At 40.0% G+C, this 25,752-nt stretch overlaps 1 protein-coding gene across 6 annotated transcripts in view; it reads right to left on the reverse strand.

Moving 5' to 3' along the window:
- Nucleotides 1–10,102, reverse strand: part of LRRFIP2 (LRR binding FLII interacting protein 2) — a 55,709-nt gene extending 45,607 nt beyond the window's left edge. For all 6 annotated transcript variants that reach the window (XM_064705062.1, XM_064705060.1, XM_064705058.1 and 3 more), the window contains exons 1-2: nucleotides 9,964–10,102; nucleotides 1,741–1,845 (exon numbers count right to left, since the gene is read on the reverse strand). In XM_064705062.1, the coding sequence (XP_064561132.1) occupies nucleotides 1,741–1,830 (90 nt within the window). In that variant the 5' untranslated portion in view covers nucleotides 1,831–1,845; nucleotides 9,964–10,102. The remainder of the gene's footprint in view (nucleotides 1–1,740; nucleotides 1,846–9,963) is intronic.
- Nucleotides 10,103–25,752: the final 15,650 nt, after the last annotated feature.

Consider the following 25,752-nt stretch of genomic DNA (forward strand, 5'->3'; position numbering starts at 1 on the left):
TGAACTTAGTGGATCAGTGCGAAAGAATTCTTTAAACCAAATTTCCTAAAAAGCAATGTTTACTGGTACTAAAAGGAAGATATCTTTTTTTGACACATGCCATAGAAAAAGGGAATCACAATTTTGTCATATTAAAAATGGTAACAAAGAATAAGAATAGCACTTTCTGAAATCTGAACTTTTAGAGTAAAAACACCTTGAAATGTCATAGACTACATTAGAGCCACTTTACTATAGTTCTTTGTATTACAAATTGCAATACTTCCTAGTGCCATTTTGTGACTGCTCTCAATCCCAGAGCACTTTATGCAGCTTCATCACACAGATTATCCTGAGTGCAGCCTTCTGTTTCTGCATATTCTGTTTACCATCTCTTAATACCTAGAACATCTTTTGGAAGCTTTTCCACAGAAGACACATGGATTACAGGATTCAATTCAATTCTAGTAAGTAATGTCTTCTAAAACAATGGGATGTAAGAGAACTAAGCCCAACAGTAATTTTAAATAAGATATTATACATAACTTGTTACTATTGAGATCCTTTTCTAGGTTAAACAACAAGTTGATGTTATGGAAGCATGCATATACTCAAAGAAATTTAAGGCCATGTTCTTTCTTTTTTACTCACTGTTTTCACCAAAGAATGAGTGATGGAACTTGACGAGTGAGATCATATATTATCCAGAGTCCCACACAGGACTTGGTTGATAGTGTGAGACCTTCCAGTAGAACTAGAACGTGACTGACAACAAAACTTTCTGAAAAGTTACCAACTAATTTTTTTTTTTAATGACAAGGCATATATTTTGCCTACAGTCTATGATAGATACGCTTGAAAATGCCTAAATAAGCTTTCTCTTCAGAGATCTATCACCTCCTACTTTGTCTTACATACACATATACAGACAACTATTTACATTACAAAGCCAATAGAATCTGCATTTTGCACTCCTTTATGTTAACTAGGGCAAGCAGCTTTGTAGATAATGTAGCCCCAAAGAACCTAAATTCACTTGTATACAAACAGTACTAAGACTTTTGTTCCCTAGTCACAGCATCTCCACCGAGAAAAACTCTGGTCCAAAGAGACATTTCTAACTCCACCGAGAAAAACTCTGTTCCAAAGAGACATTTCTAAGACTTCAAATTCCAACTGCCAAAATCCCATGGGACAAAATTCCCCTTTGTATCAACTTTTTCTTAATTGCACTTTTTGCTGGTTATCTCCCAGTCCTCTCTTTTTAGGTGGTGGAATTCCTGGTACAGTGTACATATTAGGCTTATTTGGAAAAAAATTGATTTCTCACATTTAAAACAGATACTATTACAAATATATTTTAATAGTGACTACTGCCCATTCAATACTAATACACCATACTTAACATCTTAAGTATACCACACACTGTAACAGGATAAATGTGTATGTTTTTTAGTTTTACACTTGAAATAGCAGCTATATTTTTCACTTCTCTTTAAGCATGTAAGTATCTGTAGAAATAGCTGCTAGGCTTTAATGTAAATCCATAAGGTTACACTAGTCATACAGTTAATATCTCACTATGTTGACATTTCAGTTAATGTGATTTTTTGATCAATAATCCTCTTAGCTTACATTAATTGTCATATTTTTGGCTAATTACACTTTTTTATGCACATCAATAAAAAATTAACTTTTCCTAGATAATGAGTTTACTTTCATCCCTATTTCTGAATTCAAGAAACTTTAAAATGAGCAAACCTCTCGGGCAATGCTGCTTAGTGCTTCATCTTCTGCAGAAAATCTGTCTTTCACTGGAGTTCTCTTCCGTCCTGATCCAGGAGTTCCCATTTTTATTCTCTGAATCTGTATTTGAAAACACAGATAAGACAAAGCTCAGTTTTAATTAATATCTGGAATTAAAAACAATCAACCAATCTAGATACCAAAATGTTCAAAGTTTTCCAGTCTTTGGCTACATAATACTCAAGACATCTATATGCAATTGGCATGTAATGGCCACACAAAAGCTTGTGGCAGCATTACAGAACACCACTGCATCCTTCAAGGTGCACAGAGAGAATTTTTCTACTGAACAGAACTCATGAGTTTACCTACAGGTTCAAAGTCAGGCACAGCTGTAAACTGCTCCTGGCTCAAAAAGAATGCCTCTGTTCTCTGTCAATTTATGTAACTCCTGAAAAGATACATCCATTTAATTAACAGATGTTGAAAAAAGACCCCTATAGACAACAGTGTTCAAGAATTAAATGTGCATGATCATTAGAGGTCTCCTCAACACAGAAAAGACTCAGAAGACAAACTTTACTAAGCATCCAAGTAGGTAGATGTGACTGACTTACGCTTTAATGCAGCTGTTCTCGTGCAACTGAGCTGCTGTCTTCTAAAGCAAAAGTTTTACTATAGCAGAAATTGACACCTTTATGCAAAAAACCCCACTCTTTTGCCTAACAAGATTCTCAAACTGGGAAATGAAGAGCGAAGTATTCTACCATCATATACCCTTACTTTTCCTCCAGAAATCTCTTATGAATTGCAAGCATATAAAAATGACCAACTAAACAAAACATAACATAGCCCATACAGACACAATCAAAAAATGTTACACCAAAAAAAAAATCAAAAAACAACTATATAAGTTTTTTCAAATATCCTAAAGAAATCCTACTTCCAGACAGCCAGATCCTCTCAAATGTCAGACTAGAATTTGGTGGTAACCCAGCTATTTGACAAGGTAAGTATCCTACACAGGGTTTGAGAAAACACCTTAGTTATAATAAAAAACTTCTGTTTGCAGGAAGAAGAGATCAAAAAGGTATCTAGTATTGGCTATCCTTTGGAAACTGAACTGGTACAATAACTGCCTTTCTTACTGGATCTAACTAGCAAAGACTCAGTAATTGATTATAGTTTAGTCAAAAAGGAAGGAGGAAAAAACCCCAAAGTGATAGCTATTTTTGTACAAGCAGAGTTTTTACTTTATTACTTTTACACAGCAATCACAAAGCCAAAATATATTGGGGTATTTTCTGACACTGAAAGACACCAAGTGGCATCACAGGCCTTTTTTTTTTCTCTTATATTTTAGCTTCTACACCTTTTCATCATCCTTCCTTTAATAACTTTGTACTATTACTGCTTTCTTTTCCTTGCAAGCAATAAGGTTTTTTTACTCTGCTTCAAATTTTACAGGTACTTTACTGTTCTTCATCTGCTCAATATTGTCACTGGTATTTCATTTGGTAAAAGTCTGTATATTTAGTCTTAAAAACAAGCAAGTAAACTTGTATCTTGTATTCAAGTAAATTTAGACAAATATACACACAAACAGTTTGGAGATCTCTGTGGCAAAGGTTTAAGCCCAGAACTGCAAGTTGCTGTCCACATTCTGAATGTGTCAAAAAATCTGCATCTTTTTTCAGTAATTCTTATTGGCTGACTTCACATATTAAAAGCAGACAGGGCCCAAACTAAAAGTTACATGGACACAAAATAATACCACCCATACTACAGAAGGCTTTAACAATGTTATACACTAGCCACAAGAAAAATCATTAAGTGTTCATTACAATAAACAGGTTCGTATAAGAACAGAAATCCAATCTATCTACTAAAAGTCACTAAACATAAAATTATTTTAATTGACACATTAAAGGCCATATTTCTTTTAAAAGTATTTACCATGTTAGAAAAAACTGCAGAATAACTGCACATAGCATAGACTTGAACTACATTTCTTGACATCCTCTAAACAACGTACCATTTCTAATACACAACAAACTTTGGTTTGTTAACTCAGCGAAATGCTCTCAGCTGGCAGACTGATTTGGGGAATGGAATAGTTTCTAGCTAAAACAGAGCTAATTTTAGTATAGTTATGTTCAGTTTACAGGAAATACTAATTTACAGAGCAGTAATTTCGTAAAAATTAGATACTGATGCTTTAAATGAGGAAAACACACTAAATCTCAGTCGCTGCAGAGGAAGGCAAGTGTGGCATCCCTGCCAGCAATCTACCACACTTCTCACCTAGAACAAGCACAGAACTCCTGACTGAGCCCAAACACAAGACAGAACACAACAGGTTACCCAGAAGGTATACAGAGATGTTGTCTTTGCCAGCAAGGAGGAATTAAGAAAATCAAAGCCAGCTGAAGCCAAAACTAGCAAAGGCTGATAAGGACAAAGAGAAAGGCGATTCTAAGGACATTGGGAACACAAGAATGACTAAGAAAACATTAGGGCCACTGTTTGGTGACACAGGTGGAGTGGTGGGTGCTTGCCAAGCCCCACCCTTGAAAGAACAGTCTGGGTAATAACAAAGGTGAAGATGGGAATCTGTGTGCGTGAATCAAATAAGCAAAACTGTCTGACAGGGTAGAGGCCCAAACCACGTCATGTTACACCAGAGCAAGAGGCCTGTCGGTTACGTTAAACAGAAACTAGGAAATCAGACAGAAACACTTGTTTGAAGTAAAGGAGTCCTCTTGAAAATAAAACCCAAATCAACAGTGACAGTAGCAGTAACTTTGGAGGGGTAACAGCATCAGTCAAACCCCAGTTTGATGCTGTCAGAAGCCGCCCCACTGACTGCATGGTACCTGCCCAAGCTAAACCACCACCACAGCATCCCTCCTAGTGGATGCAAATCCTGCACTCCAGCCAGCAGGTGGTCAGTACAGGGAGGGCCAGTGCACACCTCAGGTGTGTGAATGTGAACTTGTTGGGTATGGTCTCACTGGCATCTGCATTGGGACATATCAGAGAACAGCACAGATGCACACAAATCTAGAGTGTCCACATCTCCAGTAGAAATCATGTGCACATAGGAGACCCTAGAGTTGAAGAACATAACAGTTAAACACCAGCCTAGAGAGGCTGTGAAATATCCACCCCTGAAGATGGTAAAAACTTAACCTGACAAGGCTCTGAAAAACCTTTTCTAATTGACAATGCTTTGGGCAAAGGATGACCTCCAAAGAATCTTCCTAAAATAAAATATATGGTTCTACATTTATTATTGTTCGCAATTTTGAAATTACACCTCAATATAAGTTCTCTTTAATTAGATGTTTTAATACTTCTTCAAAGGTCTTGTCACAATTTCTTCCATTCCATTTAACTTTTAATGTGGCTGATGTATGTCAGAGTATTTAATTTCTTGTTATTAAGTTCAGTACTACAGAAACCTAGATATATTGCTAATATGCTAATTAGTCTAATACTATAAATATAATTCTGTTACTTCTCAGGAAAATATAAGATATCAATACTTAACATACATGTAGAAATACTTTTGAGATGTTTCGCTTCAATAACTTTCTGATTATACAAAAAGTTCTTTTCCTGCATGGGATAAAGAATTTTGCTGCAGCATACAATAAAGAATTTAATACACACCGTGACATTAGAATTTTCATAAAAAATAATTAAAGAGAACACCAAAACAAAATCAGACAAAGAGCAGATTGCTATTGTCTTTTATGGTTTAGAAAGATAAATACAAAAGGAAGGAACACTATAATATCTGCTGCATTTACAGTTAAAAATTCCTGAGGCACGTCTATTACATGCCTAGTTCTAACAGACACAGTAACACACTTATTACACAACCGATGAGTGACATCCTGTTGCATTTCATTCCAAATCACAGAAGTCTCCGAAGTCCCCAAACAAAACAGAAGACCTGAGATGAAATCCTTCAAATGCCTTCTCATTTGTCTTCACTTCAGGCATATATACATTTTATCTCTTCCACAAGTCTTTGCTGTCTAGTCTTCATTTTACCCTCCGACTAAAGGCTCTCCTTGTTTCTTTTTTGCTTCCTAGAAAAAGGTCTGATTTGTCTCAGAGGAAAAAAAACTTCGCTACACTACAAGTTCAGGGCCTGTCACTCGCTATCTCCCATGGCACCACCTGTTCCAAATGCCTGGGTCGTATGCCAGCATACTTGGCATTACACGCATAGGATCCAGATATCTTGGTGTGAACAGGCTATAAATAACAGAGCAAAACTCCCCTTTTCCCTTTCAAGCAAGACTACAAGATTACTAAAATTCACCTGTGTAGACAACATCTCTGTATAATTGATTCAACAACAGAGAAGAACGGTACTGCTCTAGAACTAATGTCTTTTAGAATCTGAATGCAAAAGTATTAGTACTACAACAGTTGCATTCATAATTGAGAAGGAGCATAATCATATTGGAAACCACAATCTTGTGATCTTCAGTCTTTGTCCAAGCAAACTTGAAGGGATACAAAGCAAACAGGGATTGAAAAATTTTAAATTATGCAAGACAGACACAAGGGTCCTCCTCAGAAGAAAGACCCCATACAAGGGTACTCTCTTTGCAGTTGATGTTTGCTCATAGGTCCAAAACCACCCATGCAGGAAAAAGGGTTGCATGAAACAGGGTGACCATGATCCAACAAAGGGGCATGTAGGAAGAGATAGAAATACATCAGGTTTTAATGCACTGAGAAAGAAATAAGACTGAGTTTTAAAGCAATAATTTTAAGGATTCATTTGGAATTTTCATTCAGAATATTAACTGAAACGAGAACTATTGCCAAAAAAGAGCTGCTACTATGAGTGGAAGAGGCAAACATTAAAGGGAAAATGCAAAGACTGAGAAAAGCATATAATTACAGTCTGCCAAAAGATTACAGTGCTTACCACTATATTGGAGAAAAGTTATTCCAGCCGATGAATAGTGTTTCTGTTTAAAGAAGCTGTTCATCTCTAATCATGGCCCACTTCAAAAACTGTTAGCACAAAGTTTCTGCTCTGAGTGGACAAGCTTATGTCAGCTTTTTCAGGAAAATAACCTACTCTTTAGACAACTGCACGATCCACCCCCTTAATGCCGTATATTTGCAGTTTACTTGCCGTTTTAAAATCCGAGAAATACAATTTCTTATGAGTTCATGGTATTTAGCAATTGAATTGTAATTCCTTAGAGGGAGTTGAAATCCCTCAGTTTGTTGCTGTTAAGAAGTTAGAGACCAAGAGGAAGTCCCCAGTTCAAACAATTCAAAAGCCATTATGCAGCTTACAAGAGTCTGCAAGTGCCTGATGAATCCATGAAGTGTCCCAGTGCCTATCACCGTCTTGCAATGCTTTATGTGTGCCCATGCACTAACAGCATCCTACAGCCCTGCAGAACCATGAGACACCTCCAGACCTACCAAGCTGTCTCTGGTGACCTTCACCACTCTCTGCAAATCACCAAAATTCCAAAACAGCGCCTTGCAGTTTCAAGTAGTGGCAACTTGGTTTATGATGTATGAGTTCTCTGCCAGTCAGTTGCCAACAGCTGCAACTGTAGATACCAGTACTGCAAAAAGTACATTGCATACACAAAATCATTAGTTACAGGCAGCATCTGGAAAGCTCTTATAATGGTGACTCACCAGAGGATCTCTAGGGGCACAGTTTAAAGCATATATAACTTTCAGAAAAGCAATGTAACAGGGATTGACTTTTCTAGAATCAGTGCTACTGTAAATGCTGGAGATCCAGGAATAAACTAAGAATTCAAATAGAACTTTAAAACATAAGGGGATGACAGTACTAAAATGAGCACTATAAAAAATTACGAAAATGCATAATTAAAAAAACCCCACAAGGATCCTTCAGAAGCGTTTACTCTAAAATGAAGCAACCATCATTTTTACACTGTCAGCTTTTTCAAAATGAGTGCCCTTTCTGTCATTTTGGAAAAGAATGATTCATTGCTCATTAAAAAACCAAACACTGCTGTTATATTGAGGCTCCACTTCTTTTTTTAATGGAGTGCCCCATGGTAACAACCCACACACTGTAACAAGCTGCAACTATTTAAAATATTTTTCCCCCATCAATTTAATACACTCCTACACTCTTTCCTACTCGTGCTACAGTTACAGTACAGTGAAGAAAAGCTACTGCAGCAAGGGAAAGAAATTGTCCTGGGCACCCCTTAGAAGGAACAGCAGTTGAAGGAAACAATCAGCTGACATCATTCCTGCTGACTAGTTCTCTGCTATGGTAGCGAAGTTTGTAGGCTTAGAAACACTGATATCCACCTGACCCTTCTTTCATAAATACCCCCTCACCTCCTCCCTTAAAGCAGATCTAACACTGTTAACTTAGCTCAAGGAAATGTGAGCTTTAATATCACCTTCACAAGCAGACAGTGTTACTTACATAAACTATTTTGCAGGGCATGTAATGCATAAACACAAACTGTCCTTTACCTACAATTACACGTTACTTAGTTTCCAGACATTAAGATAATAAAATTTAATTACTTTCTCAGAAAGTAGTTATAGCATTTTTATTGTAATGCTAGTGGACTGCACTAACTCATTACTATCACCACACATCTTCACATTAGGATCTTACAAACAACAACACAGTATCAAATCTATTATCCTCTGCTTACATTATATACCAGAGCTATTCAATTATGTATGATACTGATCTAGGTTTTTTTGGTATATGCACATGCCAGTTTGTGTGCTATATGAAAATCTAGACCTTCATAAGCTCTATATATCCCCACTGCACAGAGTGTAAACAGCACTTTCTGAAAGTTTACATGTTTTAAAATACTGTGCCATCTTCTGAGAGAATGAGACTTTTAAAAATGCTCCTCTGTAGTCAATTCACAAGAAATACTGTTGTTTAGGTCAACAAGCTACACATGACACATTTCACACAACCCGTCTTCTATTCACAAGTTTCCAGTTACAGGCAAGAATTCAGTTCAGGTAAGACTGACTTCCCAGTAGGCTAAACACCTCCAAACCCAAGTAACAGGAAACAATAGGAAAATTATGTCATGTACGTCAAACAATTTTGTACTGCTAAAGCACCTTTTATCTTTTCTTACATCATCACTAAGCAATTACATTAACCACGGAAGCAGATGTATATTAAGAGGGTAACTGTTTCTGGGCCTCAATACATTTAATTACATCATTTCGCAATCAAGACACAATGAACGTTTAAAGAGCTCAGACAAACACTGATTTAATATTATACTTTGTAGCAAACCTCCCGCCCTACATCTCTAGAGATGTTTTACCCCAATAATTTTGAAGGGAGAAAATTCTTCTTAGACCTTCCTCATTTCAAGTAAAAAATGCCTGCAGCTCTCTAAAATGCGAAAAACCACTGAGCATATCACATAAAAGTCAACACAGTACTACTTCATCTACAAAATATTTTTATTATCAGTGAAACACATAACACTGCCCTTCAAAGAGTCACGCTCGGATTCAAACCGAAAATCACTGAAAACACATTGAGCAGATCCCAGTCCGGAACTGTTTTCGGCTCCTTCCAAACTCATGAATATGTTCATCTCTCTTATCACCCTCAACAACGTTTTTATAATTATAGCAACAGGGGATACTAAAAATAAAACAGCGTACTCCAAAATAAATTATTAAAAACCAAACGACTAAGCATCAGAAGAGTGACCGACTCCCAGCGCAGTTCGCTGCAGAGGGGGCACGCCCTACTGTTCCGGGAACGGCGAAGCCGCGGTAACGTGCTCTCAGGAAGCAGGAGAGAGGCACCGAAAAACACACACCGCTGTGATTTCAGCACATCTGCCTTTCTCCGTCAGTTCGCCGTTCCCACTCAGCCCCCAAGGGGCGCACGGCAGCTCCCCGAGGAGCAGGAAGAGGGATCGCGCCGGCGAGCAGCAGCCGCAGACCGCCGGAAGGGCTCGGCTTCCCCGGGTCCGCCCGCACCAAGGCGAGCGCGGGCACACGGAAGGGGCCGCACGCCGCCGCCCCAAGGCTCTCCTGCTCGCCGACCTGACCAACGAGTTCCGGCTGAACCGCTCCTCCAAACCTGAAGAACCGGGTTCCCGCCCCGCTTCGTCGCCCGAGTTTTGTGTCTATGACTGACACCCTTCCTCCTCCCGGCCCTCGCCCTTATCCTGCCTGGGCCCCAGGGAGTCTTACCTGCGGGCCAGCCTGCCGCAGAACCGGGACGCCTCAGGAGGGAGGGGGCAATTGTTTCACTCTTCCCTCCACCGTTTCCAGTGGTGTGAGGGGCCCGTGGATCCCGGAATCACTTCAGGCTCCTTCCTTCCCTCACTCCCTACGCCCAGAGATAGGGGAACAGTGGCAAAAGCCGCCCAAGGGCAACCACAGTCCGCACACGGACCGCCCACGGGCCGCGACAAGGGAACTGCTACCTCACTTTACCCTCTCCACCGTCCCCTACCAACCGTTCCCCGTGAGGGGCTGGGAGAACCGGAGCTGTGGGCAGACAAGCCGCTCCGCTCCAGGCCGCCTTCCTCTTCCCCGCCCCGCACTCTTGCCTCCTCCCCTTCAGCGCCAGGCGCTTACGGCCACATCGAGAACTCGAGTGAGAGACTGCGGTAAATTGCAAACCGCCTGCGGAAGGAAGAAGGGGCCGGCGCTGAGGAGAAGGAGAGAGGGCGAGAGCCCGACAGTCGAAGCGCAGGAGATACCGCAACCCACGCTGGCACCGACAGCCACCGCATTTGCCCGGCCCCCACACAGGCCAGGGGGCGAAGCGCGCAGGCGCCGCGGAGGAGAGGACGGGAGGGCGGTCCGCCCGCGTGCGCAGAGCGGGCGCGGCTGCGGGAACGGCGGTGAACGGTGATGGGCGGTGCCGCGCCCCGCCCCGCCCGGCTCCGGCTCCGGTGCTCGGGTGCTGGCCGCCTCCCGGGCGGATCATGGGCTGCTGGGGATTTGGGCTGGCGTGGGGCACTGCGCCCTGTGGCGGCCTTTCAGCCCAGGGAGGGCGAGGAAGGCGAAGGAGCAGCGCCCTCCTCTCGCCTCGCTTCTCCTTTCCTCAGCAGGCAGCGGAGGGAGGGAGCGTCGTTCTCTGTAGTGTGTCGTACTGCAGCGCACGCTCCCGCCTCGCCCCCCCTTATCATCGGGCGGGCCGGCTGACTCAGGGCTGTGGTGGGTAGCGTTGGTCTGACACGGCCTGCTTTGCGCTTCGTTCCCGGGTTTACCTAGGGTTTGTTTCTGTTGACCGGCCTTCCCCGGGGAACGGGCGTGCGAGAGCTCCGGGGGACCGTGGCCGCCGCTAAAGAGCAGCAGCGCGCCTGGGCCTGCATGGGCCTCGGCCCTGCCGCTGGGAGTCGCCGTGCTCGTTTGTGTGCCCGGTTCCCACCGCTTCCACATGGCACAAGGGCATTTCGGAATATTTACTGCGTGGCTATCAGACAAGGTTTATGAGTAAAAATCGTTTGCAGACATTGGCACCTTCGCTTAGACTGGCCTAAACACGACCAGACTTCTGTAATACCAAAATTTAAATACGGCATAATCCCTAAGGAAAAAATACAAATAAAAAAGAAATTAATGTACCATATTGGGGTTTATACACAGGCAGTCATGAAAATTGATGAGATTCTGCTGTGAGATGGACTTGGGACCACACTGGTAGTAATTTGCTTTCCAACACCTCTGGAGTTGAGTGCAGGGTGTTTCTTAAGAGTGTAGAGATAATTAGAGGAGACAGCATTTTGTATGTTGGAAATCACATGGAAATGAAAAAGCAACCACAAGCATAGTGGTAAGACTCAAAAACATGCACCAGACAGTTCAAATGTCTTACTAAAAAAAGCTCGAGTGGATGTGCACAAAGTAAAGGATATGCAAGTGATTTAAATCTATTAAAGCAGATATATAACGTTTCTTGTGTTTCATTAGTATTTTATAATTTTCTGTGTGAAAAACCTACACTCTCTCAGTCTTTTTCCTCATCTGATCATACAGTATAGCCTCACCATCCTTATTTTTAACATCACATTAATTTCTGTAGTAATAGAGGATGATCTCACTGGAGGGAGGTGAAGTAAAAAGTTTCTCGTGGACCATCTATAGAAAAGACCAGAAAAAGTACTGGCTTAAAACCTTCATTTTTATTTGACATTTATTCCTGCAGAAGGACTCGCCTGCTGAGAGATTCTCTTTGTAGACAATCATCGTTAAAAACATTTTGGGCTGTTTTGGTTTGCCCTAGTTGGTGGGAGGAGTCTTTTGTTCATTCTTGAGTAGAGGGTTTGTGGAGAGCTTTCTGAAATGTGGCATGTCCCAGGTCTTCATGGGATCTCTATTAATGTATTCCTGTTAAAGAGGAATTTTTTTCGATCATTTGTACATTTTTCTACAATGAAGTGTTGATTTTTTTCATACTGCTAGTCTTTTTGATATCATAGACTGCACATTTTTATTTAATGATGCAGTAAAATGCATATCTCCTGGAGAGCAAGAATGCATTTTTGTCACTTGAAAGAGCAGTTGTTTACTTGACTAAAAAGCAGTGTACAGTGCAGTTAAAACAGGCTGTGGTACAGGATGGCACAGTAGCAATTCTGAGTTCAGCATTTTAATGAATTGCTAAACATGTTATATACAGTTTCATTATAAATCTTCAATTAGAAGCCAGAAAATGAAAGTCATGTTTGAACTTTTACTGCACTTACAAAATGATCAATTATTTATGAATATGCCTTGATTAAATGATTACTGAAGCTAGTATAAAGCTTGCTCTATTAATAACAAGTTTCAGCTATAAATAAGTAAATGAATGAATGAAGTATCGCTGGATCTGCCTTTGAATTTTATTTTTTTTTTTTTACTGTCGTTGTTTTATACAGTAGGTTAATATATATCCCTTACCATATGTAATTGAACTTGCTGATTTACTGTCTCCCTTTTCTCTGGAAATCTCTCTGTAAAACTGTTTTGCTCAATTCAGGTGTTCCATGGGTGGACTCTTAGTCCTTTTCAAAGTGATTGTCACCTAAGAAATTATTTCTAGGATGAATCTGTAAATCAATTAAATTAAATACTTTGAACAATGTCAACTTCCTACATAATATGTGTACAGTTTTAAAAGATTTTGTCATTGTAACAAATTCCATGAGAGAAAAAATATATTTTCCTCTGCAATGTTTTCTCTTTCTGCAGTTCTTAATATGTGTTTTTTTGGTCCCACACTTTAGCATTTCTAATTTGAATCTTTTGTTTCATGATTATTGCACTTTCTGATTAAGAATGTAGTAGTGTTGGCATAAATACAGAGTCATAGGGTAACTTAATTCCTGATATCAATCTGTATTTTCTGTGTCCTCCCTATTCTTCTCTCTCTCTTTCTCTCTCATCCCTGCCAACCTCCCTTTGTGGAAAGAATAACTTCCACGTGTTAATTTAACTGGTAGATTGGTTTACTGATGAAGACTCATTTGTTTAAGTGTTTTAAGAAATTCTGACGACCTCATCAAATTGTTTCTGTCATTTCCATTTTGTGTCCTTCCTTTCCAGTAGTTTCCATCTCCTCAGTTCAGGTACCATCACTCAGCAATTCATTTGACACAACTGACATACCTTACTTTTTTTTTTTTCCTCCCCAGCTGTACTAGATCAAAGCTGTAGTAGATCAAAGCTCAAACTCACCAAGAAACTAATCAATGAAACAGTTTATTCTGTTGCCACTTTTTCACTTCTCTTCCACAATGTAAAGGTAGCTCTTGGAAGTTTAAGGAGTTGAAAGTATCCAAGTCTATTTGAAACCATATTGCTTCTGAAAATATTTTGGCCTGAATATTGTTTCTAATATGATTTTCTGTTCTAAGTAAGTAGCAGCGCTTTCTTCTATATGTTATAATTGAAAACGTTACTTGTAATTATTTCCATGGTTTTAAGCAACTTAAATTGTGCAAGATGGTTTGGTTATGGGAATAAACTACTCCTCTTTATTGATGTACATATATAGATGTGTCTGTACATGGTTGTGCAAATCAGGTCAGTTTCTTTTAATTGGTTTAATTTCTTTAATAGACTTTTCCTGTGCTTCAAATTTCACTGGTATGTGTTGGCAATAACTTTCAAAACATATTGCTGAAGAAGCAATCCTCACAATCAATTCCTAACAATTTCCTTTGGAAAAATGGATTTTTCTTGAGTCTAAATACCCAAGATTAAATAACCAAATTTTCCCATGGAAAGTCAAGTTTCAAAAGGGTAAAATAAAGGCATTATGGAGAACAATATTTATTCTACGTCATTCATAGGATGTATTGGATATTGTGATAGATGACTTTACTGTTTCTGATGAAAATGTTTTAGATTTTCGAGAGAAGAAAGGAAGAAGGACAGTGGGAAAACCACCTACCTTGAAGCAATTGATAGGCAAGTTCCTTTAGTCACTACTTAGTGCCTCTGCAGTCTGTAGCATAAGTTCTCCATATTCTAAAAGAAAATAGAAGGAATATAAAGATCTGGAGAAAGCAATTCAAATATGTCTGCTCTTAGTCACTACTTCCATTAAGGTTCAAATGAGCTTCCAGCTCAATAGATTTCTGCCTGATGAGGACAAAGAATTGTAGTGATGTGCAGCAGCCCACCCTCTGCTCTATTCTCTTCAGTGATCAGCCTTCTAATAATTTGTCATTTCTACCTGAATTTATAGTGCAGGCTTTGCATAGATGTTGCATATGCTGTATTTGCATCTCTGTAAGAATGGCTATGTTCTTATTTTACAAGCTAGAAATTATGGACAGGGCACCGTATAGGATCAACTTATTTTTTTACACCACATTGCTTGAACTTATACTATGATTCCTACGTTTTAGAAACTTGCAAGTACTAATCCAGAAGGCTTGATAGGAACTTTGATAAAATAAAAAATGCATGCCATAGGTGTGTGCTAAACATGTCATGGATGTCTTCCTGCAAAATATGATCAGTCATCAATGTAATTATTATTTAGTTGCCACAATACTTTGAAAAAAAATTGTATATAAGTAACCTAAGTTAGACAAAATGGTTCACGTGAAGATGCAGTTAGGACAGTTTTTACCAAATATCTTATTAATTTTATTACCTTCTAGGTAATAAATCCAGGCAATAGATCCAGGAAGAATACCCTTTGACTTTGAGAACCAAGACCTCTTGAACAGAAAAAAGATTAGACTCTTCTTTGAGACCTGTCCTGTTTAAAAAGGAAGTGAGTTTTTTGGGATGCTGTGGTCAAACCAATAGGTGCTCAGAATTGAATACTGGCACCTGGTATGGCCGCTGAGGACATGGATACGCCTCTGAGAACACAGGGGGCTAAAAGCAGAGAACTCCCAGGGGGAAGCTCTCCTGGGTTCTGTCCAGTCCGTGAGGGAGGTCAGAGCTCCCCTGCCCGGCTGCAGGCTGGGCGGGAGAGGGGAAGCCATGCGGCCCGGTGAGGTAGGCCGGGCCTTGGACAGAGAAGGGAGGTGCCCAGCAGGGCAGCCATGGGAGTTCTAGACAGGCAGAGCCTGAGATTTTTAACCCTTTCCTTGGATGATGGAAACCTTACGAATACTGATCCTCCTGGAGTTGAATGAGAAGAGAGATAGAGATGAGATAAGAGGAAATGGGCCATGAGAGAAGTGGAGAAGAATCTCAGGTGGGAGGAGATGATGGAGTGCCTTTGGCTGGACTTTTCTTGTATAGCCATGGACAGAACCATTTTTCCTGTGACACAGAGACGTCATTTAGGGGGAGGCAATGGCTTGGAGCCGAGAGAGTGCAGTGATGTTATGTGAAGGAGTGCGTGAACAGAGACAATGGGTGAGGAGGGTGGTGGTGCCCTCTGTCTTCAGGGAAGAAGAAGATCTCTGTTCTCGAGACCCCTTGGCCCCAGGGGATGAATTTGGGAGGGACAGGTGTCCCGAAAGTGAGAGACTGTGCTCTTTTTGGAGCTGGGCAAAGCGCCCTTAAAAGGGGAGCCCTAGAAGCAGCTCTGGTCCATGTGCAGTGGTGAGAGCACTGGACATGGAAGGAAGATGTCACCATGGCAAATGATCTCCGGGCAGTGCCACGTGTGATATGGAAACACAAGAGGTCTCAACTGTGTTTCCAGGGGAAGCCTATGGCACAAGAGGGACTCCTCTCTTCTTGATGAACTGAGAATTGATTATCTGAGAGTTGGTGATCTGAAGGATGGTAACTGAATTAAGAATCCAAGGTTTTGTCCTACTGTGATGTATTGGAAATTTGGTGGGAGGAGGAGGAATGTTTTTGGAAGGTTTTCATTCTGAGTTCTGTGTGTTTCTTTTCACATATAGTTGTAGGTTAATAAAGTTTTTTTCCTTTATTCCTAAACTGGAGCCTGCTTTTCCTGGTCACATCTCACAGCAGACACCAAGGAGAATGCATTTTCATGGGGGTGCTGGCATTGCACCAGCATCAAACCATGACAAGACCCAATAGCACACATCCATCTGCAGGGGGGAGAGGTGTATCTGTATGGGTGAATGGCAAGTGCACTCACCCACAGAGCCAATATTTAGTAATCAACGTATAGTAAGTGTGGATGCATATAATTTCCTGATCTTTCTTAATCTTTTTTCCAATGGTTAATTTGCTTTTAAAGATTTTCTAGTCAGTTGAAAAATTCTTCTGTGTTTTTGTGAGAATAGAAATCTCCATAAAGCTTATTGTGTAAGGGCAATCCTTTGTACTAGATGATGAAGACTTAGAATATGATATTTTCATCTGCATAAATCAATTTCCTTCTTTTGGAAATATTATTGTTATTCAAAGTAGTAACTTTCAAGATATAGTTTTAGAAAGTGTAGAAATGAAGATCATAATTTATATCACAAAAATACAAAGAAAATCCCTTAAAACCATCCATTCCATCATTTCAATTTTGTATTTTTGAATTTTCAATATCTAACTCTAATTCTCACTTTAAAATCACTTTTAAATTCTCTGTCTTCACACAGTTTTCTTATTTATCCATTTCTAAGCTTCAAAATTATATTTAGGGAAGAGTCATGTACTGTAACTACTTCACAGTGTGCAAATTAACATAAAAGGGGAGGGAGGGAGGGAGGGAGGGAGGAAGGAAGAGGGAGAGAGAGAGAGAGAGAGAGAGAAAGAAAGAAAAAGAAAGGAAGAAAGGAAGAAAGGAAGAAAGGAAGAAAGGAAGGAAGAAAGGAAGGAAGAAAGGAAGGAAGAAAGGAAGAAAGGAAGGAAGAAAGAAAGAAAGAAAGAAAGAAAGAAAGAAAGAAAGAAAGAAAGAAAGAAAGAAAGAAAGAAAGAAAGAAAGAAAGAAAGAAAGAGAAAAAAAGAAAGAAAGAAAGAAAAGAAATTCCCAAATGTCAGAAATCTTGAAAATTATAAAATATTTGTGTGTATGATACTTAAGTGCTGGGCCTGTTACTAGATATAGTAATGCTAAATGGAACATATATGTGAGACCAAAACAGTCCAACTCATTGGATGGCAGTTTCTCAGAATCAATAGTCTATTATTTCTCTCTTGAACTACATACTGCTACTGCACAGAATGAATATTATGATAGAATAATAGAATGGTCTGGCTGGGAAGGGACCTTAAAGTTCACCTAAATTCACCCGCCATGCCATTGGCAAGGACACCTTTCACTGGACTGCATTAAGCTCAAACACCCATTCCACCAGGCCTTGAACTCTTCCAGGAATGAGTCAGCCACAACATGGTCCGGTGTCTCACAAGGCTCCTGGCAAGGAATTTCTTCCCAAAGGAAACATATACTTTTCAGGTTTTAAAGCCATCATCACCTTTCCTGTCACTCCGTGCCCTTGTGCAGCTCATCTGTCTCCTTCTGGTAGGCTGCCTTCAGATACTGGAGGGCTGCTCTAACATTTGCCCAGAAGCTGATCTTCTCCAGGCTGACAAGATGCCTGCAGGACTCTGGCTTGGTGACACACTCCCTGTGCTACACTGGGGGCTCAGGCCATTCTTCATTTTGGAATTGTTGTGGAATGCTCAGCCACTGTTGATTGTTCTTCATTGTGGTACAGGTAATAGAAAGATGATTGTTTTCACAAAGACACACTTGAAATGATAAGAGCTAAATTTTAAAGCAAAATTAATTTGAGAAAGATTCCTAAACCTGTGGCTCGTTACCCCAGCCCATATATTGATTGTAAATGACATTCCTTGCAGATGTTATGATCCATGAACCAAAGCCAAGTGAAGTATACTACTTAAGACAGGTGTTATACTGCTTACTGGAATATGTTCTTATCTTTCTAAAACAGTCCCCTGAACTTTAAGAACAACAGATTACATAATGAAGTAATGGAGTGCTTTGGTTGAAAGTAAAATGCATTTGAAGGAAATGGGTTTGGGGCCTAGCACAGCAAGATCACAGAAATGGAGTGCCAGCTTAGTTCTCTGGTTCAGAGACAAGTGAAGCAATTCAGGAGTGTCCTCCCGTGAAAATATTTGACAGATCTTTCGGCACAACAGTTAACAATTGGCATCAGAAATGTGTGCAAATAAAATACTAGCCACTACAAGTGTGCCATCCATGAGTGGTAGGGCAACTCAGACTCATAGCAGTGGTTTTGCTGTTGTGCCTGTTAAAATAGAAAATAATGAGGAGAACAATTTTTTCCATCTATCTTGTTTCAGTATTGGTACAAAGACTATTTTCCTGCCCTCAGGAGACAGCAAAAACTGTCAACAACTGAAATGCTTCAGAAATGGAAATTATCTGAATCACAAATATTTCTTTTCAAATAAAATTTAAAACATAAGTCATAACTATAAAACAGAGCTATTTAAAGATGAATACACTATACATACTAAAGTATTCCCAGAGATAACTATTGTGTCCTAAGTCTGTTTAAAAGTCTAGAGTTCCTGCTAAAAACCTTGTACACAACTGAGGTACATAAATTATATTCTCATTTCAGCTTAATTATACTCTTCAGTCTCACCACCTCTACCAATTGATTTCCACAAGTCCTTAGAAAACAGTAATTTAACTTTTTTAGTTTTATTTTTAAAAAATGGCAGTTATTTGCACTCCCTATTTTCTGAAATGCCTGAACATCTAAGCCTTAAGAAGTTGATTTTGAATTTTATTTCATATCAAACTAAATTTAAAGCCAGTGGCAGGGAGAACGGGAGCCTGAAATGAAAGTATTTAGGCTTCTAATTCTAATATTGTCTTCTTACTTACCTATGACAAGAACTGGAAATAGATTAGAGTTAACAGCCGTTTGACATTTGCACACACTCTTCCACTAAAGAAGAGGTCAAGGATGGCTTTCTGGCCCTCCCTCCCTCCACAAGCTGCAGCTTCCTTAAGGCACATTCACCTGCTGTGGCATGGAGCCCTCCGCGGGCTGCAGCGTAGGTATGTGTTCCTCCATGGTTCTCCAGGGACTGCTGGGAGACAACCTGCTTCACAATGACGTCCTCCACGGATTCTCTGCTCTGTCAACTGGAGCACCTTCTTGTCTCACTTTAGTATCACAGAGCTGCTTCTCATACTCTATTTTTCCCCTCTCTTGTCACTGCCTATTCATATGTTTTGTGCTTTTTACAATATATTTTCACAGAGACTGATGGACTCAGTTGCAAAAATGTGTCTTGCTAGAAAATTACATATACAAAATACATATATATGATTTTATAGAAAAGAATAGTGGAAGTACAAATATACTGCTAAAGATGGGAAATTGACAATGCTTCATTGTAATATGTTCCCCCGTTTTGCCTTCTTTCTCCTTAGGATCTGGAAAGAATATTGAGCAGGAGGCAGTGTGGTTTCAACGAAAGGACTTTTTTAGGATTCTAGGGTGCATGTTCAAATTTCTTGAGAAAATTGAGAAAAGGCTCTTTGTGTCTTTTGTGATAAATATCATTAGCCAGTAGTGACAAATTCTGACCAAGAGCAGATCAAAATCTGGTCAAACCAAGCAATATACCTTGAGTGGCCAGGACAGAACCATAGAGTCATAGAATCGGTTTCATTGGAAGAGGCCCATCAGGACCATCAAGTCCAACTCCTGGCCTTGCATGGGGCCATCCTCAAGAATCACACCACATGCCTGAGAGCAGTGTCCAAGAGCATCTTGAATTCAGACAGGTGAGATACTGTGACCACTCCCTGGAGAGACTCTTCCAGTGCCCAGCCATCCTCTGGTTAAAAAACTTTTTCCTGATACCCAACCTAAACCTCCTCTGACTCAGCTGCATGCCATTTCCTTGAGTCCTGTCCTTGTAGACCTCATCTGAGAACTTTCTAATAACCTCATGTCTTTTTTCATTGTGGCACCCAAAACTGCCCCCAAGCACTCAAGGTGAGGCCACCACAGAGCAGAGCAGAGCAGGACAATCCCCTCCCTTGCCCAGCTGGCGATGCTGTGCCTGATGTACCCCAGGACAAGCTTGGCACTCCTGGCTGCCAGGGCACTGCTGGCTCACATTCAGCCTGCCATTGGCCAGGAGCCTGGATCCCTTTCTGCCGCGCTTCTCTCCAGCCTCTTGCTCCCTAGTCTATACACAAACCAGGATTTCCCTGTCCCAGGTGCTGAATCCAGCACTTGCCCTTGTTCTACTCCATGAGGTTGGTGATTGCCTGTGGGAATCCTCAAAAACAGAGAGGTTTGGGAAAGCTGCAAAAGGCAGGCCTCAGAGGCAGCAGGACTGTGCCTGGAGCTAAGCAGTAGTCATAAGGTTTGTCAGCAGAAAAATTGTATAAGAAGTAGAAAAGCAAGGACAAATAGAACAATGGTCTGTCTATTAACACTTGTCTAGAATAACTCCCTAAGCTACAGAAAAGTATATCTAGCTGGATGTTAGGAAGTTCTAAGCTTAGTAATGGAGCTCTATGCATTGTATTTTAATGCTTACAAGCAGGTCTTTTATTTGAAATAAGCAAGCACTGTTTTAACCCGAAGGTACGTGTGCTTATACTGATTGGATAGAACTACTGTCCATATGCTTTTGCTTTGTGTGATTGGTCAAAAAACTTCTAAAGTAAGTTGTAACATCAAGTCTTTTGTATGCTGCCAGGGACGTGAGCTGCTGGCATCTTCCCATTGTCATCACCATGTAATGAGACTGATGCTGGAAAACACAACAGCTTGAGATGCCTTCCCCAGCAGTCCCGCCCCTTTCGTGATTTGTACGTAGACTCTTGGCTAGCGATAATTGCCCATCTCTCTTATTTGTCAAGATCTCACTGCAGGGTCTCTCTGCCCTCAAGAAAGTTAGTTCACAGCTCCTCCCAATTTAGTGTCCTTGGCAAACTTGCTCAATATTCCTTCAACTCCCATGTCCAGGTTGTTCAAAAGATGTTGAAGAGAACTGGCCCAAGGATGATACTGTCTTAGCCACTGAAATTAGCGCTTCATACTTCTTCTTGTTCCTTAGTGCAGAAATCACAACAAATGTCTTCTTTGTTTCTTTTCTATCCATGCAGATATCTTTGCGTATACTCACGTTTTTTATCCCAGCAGCAGCTGACATGACATTTGCAGACACAGCAACAGCACACTTTTCCTGCTGTTACTAGACTTAACAGTTTTGCAGTCTGTGAATCAGTGACCTTTGCAACTAAATTGAGACCTTCAGCATATCTCATAAAAAGAGTAAAATGTCCTCAGAAGAAGAGAAAACTTTGCTGCATACTCTGTACGACTGAAGAATAGATGATAATGAGTTAGCATCACAATCATTTAAGCACAGAGCCTATACTTTGGCAGGGAAAAAATTAAAAGATGAGCTATTTTATGTAGCAACATATCTGAGAAACAAAACAACTAGGATCTTCCAAACTGTTCCCTGTGATAGAAACATACTTGTAAGTACAGAAGATAAAAGGTGGGGTTTTGAAAGGCTATATCCTTGCTAAGCTAAATTGGATCTCATCCTGTAGATGAAAGATCAAGGAGCTCAAAGTGGAGCTAGAGAGGCATGTCCAGATAATGAGATATAGCCAAGCATTTTTAAAGAGGATTAAGCATTCTGGTGGACTGGGCAGTTTGGTTAAATCTGCCACACTCATTCTCTTTTGGGCACTGAATTGTGGAGTGCTAAACCATATCTCCTGCTGTATAAAGTAAAAGAGATCCATCCAAATGGTATGGTTAGTGTGAACACTCTCACTCTCTATTGTAAAACACTTAATAAGATATAAACCAGTCTTAGGAACAAAATGAAATAAAGCTGTTATACCATCTCGGAATGGGAAAATATGTTCAAAATATTTCTCTTGCTTATGGTGTTTGGTTTTGGTTTGGTTTTTTTTATCTCACAACATGTGAATCATAATTTCAGCCATTCTGGAATGCTTTCAACAGATGAACCCAGCATAGTATTTTTATTACAGGCTCTTGCCCCTTACATGCTTCATTACGATTTTGGAATATACTCCACAGTCATTAGTGGTTTTTTATCTCTTTTGCCAGAGAAAACTTTAAAGGACTACTTAACCCCAAAAAATCATAATTTGTCTGGTTTCTCAAAGCTTTTTGAGAAAGTTGTTTTGTTTGGTTTGGTTTTTTTAAATATTGCATCATTCCTAATGATTTCAGACCTACTACAAGCAGAAGTTAAAAATAAATCGTATCTTAAAGAGACTGTTAAAGGTAATGAACTGCCAGTCTTGGTATTTGTATGTTTCTAAATCCTCTTAATTTCAAGGTTGCCTTCCTGAATTCTCAGGAAATTTAATCAGAAAACACTGTATTTATAAAACAGCCCCAGTTCAATTGCTTCTGCAAATTCACCTTCATTTTATAGGATTGTACTTCAAGAAATCTTGTTTCATTCAAACATTAAAAGTGTAGATTTGACATCATATGTGACCCTTTCATCTGTCTGAACTGTATTTTGTTGTGTGAGTTTCTCAGTTGCTTCAAATAAGGACAGATTCTTTTTAATTCACAGAGCATCTTATCTGAAGATCTCCTGTCTGCTTTCTTCACTTGCTTTAATAGGAAGGCAAGGGAAATACATTCTGAATGTTATCTTTTATAGTCTACTTTTACCTACCACTGTGCTTATATGGACTAGAACCAATTTCAGCTTCAAAGAAGGTATTGTCACAATCCGCTCATACAAACGATGGCTCCTGATGGTTCGTTAACTGATCTCGGAGTGCAAAACACAACACGGAATGGGGATTGCAGTATCCATCCAAACAAATGCACCTTTATAGAATGACCACAGCAAATGCCTCAAAGGAATTAGGGAGAGGAAAAGAACAGAAAAGAGAGGGAGAAAGAGAGAGGGAGTATAGCTACCAAATGTGGAGAGACAGAGTCCTTGTAGTCCAGCTGATGGAGTTTACCTAGTCACGTCAGGAAGATCTCCAATCCTGGTTGACTCAAGGTTCTATTATTGTCTATTGCTGAGGGGGAAACAGATCCTGAAATGTCTGAGGGGGAACAGATACAATCAACAAGAAGTCTATTGAAATGGCTGAGGGGGGAAAAGGTATTGAAGACGGGTACAGACAGTCCATGTTCTCAGCAGGGTAAGTCAATATCAGCAGTGAGTGGGACCCATTGTTTCAGGATTGCTTTCTATGGGAAACCAGTCTAGGTTCAGAATTACATCTCAGTCTCAGTCCTTGGCAGAGGGGCTTCAATCTCCGTCCCTCACGGTGGTAGTGAAGCAGATGAAGGATTTTCCATGGGGGGGCTACCAAAGTTGCCCCAGCAAGTTCTTCTGGCTGGAAAACTCCTGGGCATTTGTCGTGAAGCAGGTGCAAGCATATAGGGCGCATCGCTCCTTGGCAGGCTCTGCTAGAAGCAGTCACTGCAGACACAGCTGTGAACAATCACTTGGCAGGCCCAAATTCTGCTCAGGGGCCTCAGGATTTCTGGTGTTCATCCACCACTGGCAGGCCAGAATTCCGATCAGGGTCCTCAGGGTCCTGATGTCTGTCCTCGGGACGGTCATGAGGCAAATGAGGGGAATTTGAGACCGTCTTTCACACGAATCAGAAAATCTATTTACTAAAATGGCCCACAAGAATGTGTAACATTTAGAATTAAGGAAAAAAAAAAAACAAAAAACCACCAAAACTTTGGAGCAATGCCATTCTAGAGAATGCCATGTATCTATGAGAAGTATCAAAAACTTCTATTTTCAAGTGGACTTACTAATCACCATTTTGCATCTGTTTTTCTGTTTGAAAGCTCTGGCACTTATCTGGTTCCTTTTTGAGCTAGCTCAGCTCATTAATCTGGTAAGAAAGCAGTTAAAAACAAACCGAAAAACCTATGGGGAACAGGATGCCACTTCAACCATGTTGTAGTGAAGTGTTAGGCCAGCCTTCTGTGTTGTAGAAATATGTCTGTGATGTATGAAAAGCAATGCATAGCACTATCTTATTTTAAACTTTCTCATTGCTTCTGGTGACCTGAATGATCAAGATAGTTTAAAAACAAATCACACCCAGCCCTCTAAGATACTCCCCAAACTATTCCAATGGAATAACCTTATCAGGTTAAGAGCTCACTATGCAAAAGCTGAATATGATGTCAAGAATGATTTGTTGTGGATTACCATTGTTTGGGATCGTTTATCCCTTACCCTCCCATGTAGGTATAGGAAAAAAATTAAGTAGCCACAAGGTTTTTACAGCTGTTCTTCTATTTTGAAATAGTAAGGATTTAGGGTAGTGAACAAAACTGTGGTTTTGTTTTACTATTGACTTTATTGCTTTTGCACTTTGAATTAACTGCATTGCATTTCAGCTTACCCATCAGTATAATGAGAAGGATAATATCTTCCTTCCTGCCCAAAAGATGTTTAATTATGCCTAAGTGATGTCATGGACTTAAAAACAATTTTTTTCAGCTCTCAGACTGAAGTTACATGTCAGTAATTTAATAAAAAGATAACAAGAAGGATATTTTTTAACAGTGGACATGAAACTTAATTACGCCCCTACCGTGGACATCTGAATCTTATGAATAGACAGAATAGAAAAAAATAAAGAATTACCACAGTTTAAAGAAACATGTGACCATAATCACTTTGCTGATGGAACATAGCCTACCATTGGCTGAAATGAAGCAGGTAGACAGGACATATGAAATATTTTTTTGTGGACCAAGCATTTATTTTCTAAAGTGATGCTGACAGATGGTGAACTCACCAACTTAGAAATTGCACAGTAGATAAGGGTACATAACTTGCTCCATCACGTTATCCCTTGAAATCATCATCCAAGGGGATTTTCCACTGCATCTGTGAAAATGTGCCTACCTTTTTCACACTATTTTTGCAGCAGCATTGTTAGGCCTGATCAGCTGGTATGGAGGGTGAATTATCAGCAGCAAGGTGACTGGCCAGGGGAATTTGCTTCAATGGATTTTGATCTACCAGGTGTTTTGAAGACCTGCTTCGGCCCTGTTTGTCAAACACAGCCTTTAAATGGTGCTCAACAATTGTTCAGACTGTGGATCACATGAAGAAGTACTTTTTGGTGTCTGTACTGGGCCATATGCTCTTTATTCTCTCCCTCAACTTCTCCATCACCTCTCATCTGTTTCACAAGAGCTATTTTCAAGGTCCACAGGCTACTTTTCACAGAATCTTGAGGCCTGATGCAGTAAGAATGATGAATAGAACACAGCTGGGGTGAATTTTCCTGTTTGGATAAAATGTATTGTGCACACAAATCTAATGAGAAGGTGTTTCCCCTATGCCCATAAAAACTTTCACTACTACTAGTGTTCTACGTAAACCGCAACTTAGTCTGAAATAAAAGCTTTTTTTCTGAGAGCGTCTGAGAGGTTTGTATGAAGCACGGATATTTGACATATGCAATTTTGAATATCAGAGGAAAAAGAAAATGGCAAGAAGTTTTTAATTTTACTGGCTTTAATTTTAAATTCCGTGCACTTTTTCAAAAAGTGGCAAGCTCAAATGCCCATCAAGATATTTTAGTCATCTGTAAGTTAGTATTCATATAAAATGTGTTTC

The sequence above is a fragment of the Zonotrichia leucophrys genome, chromosome 2 (assembly GCF_028769735.1).
Source record: "Zonotrichia leucophrys gambelii isolate GWCS_2022_RI chromosome 2, RI_Zleu_2.0, whole genome shotgun sequence".
NCBI lineage: Eukaryota > Metazoa > Chordata > Aves > Passeriformes > Passerellidae > Zonotrichia > Zonotrichia leucophrys.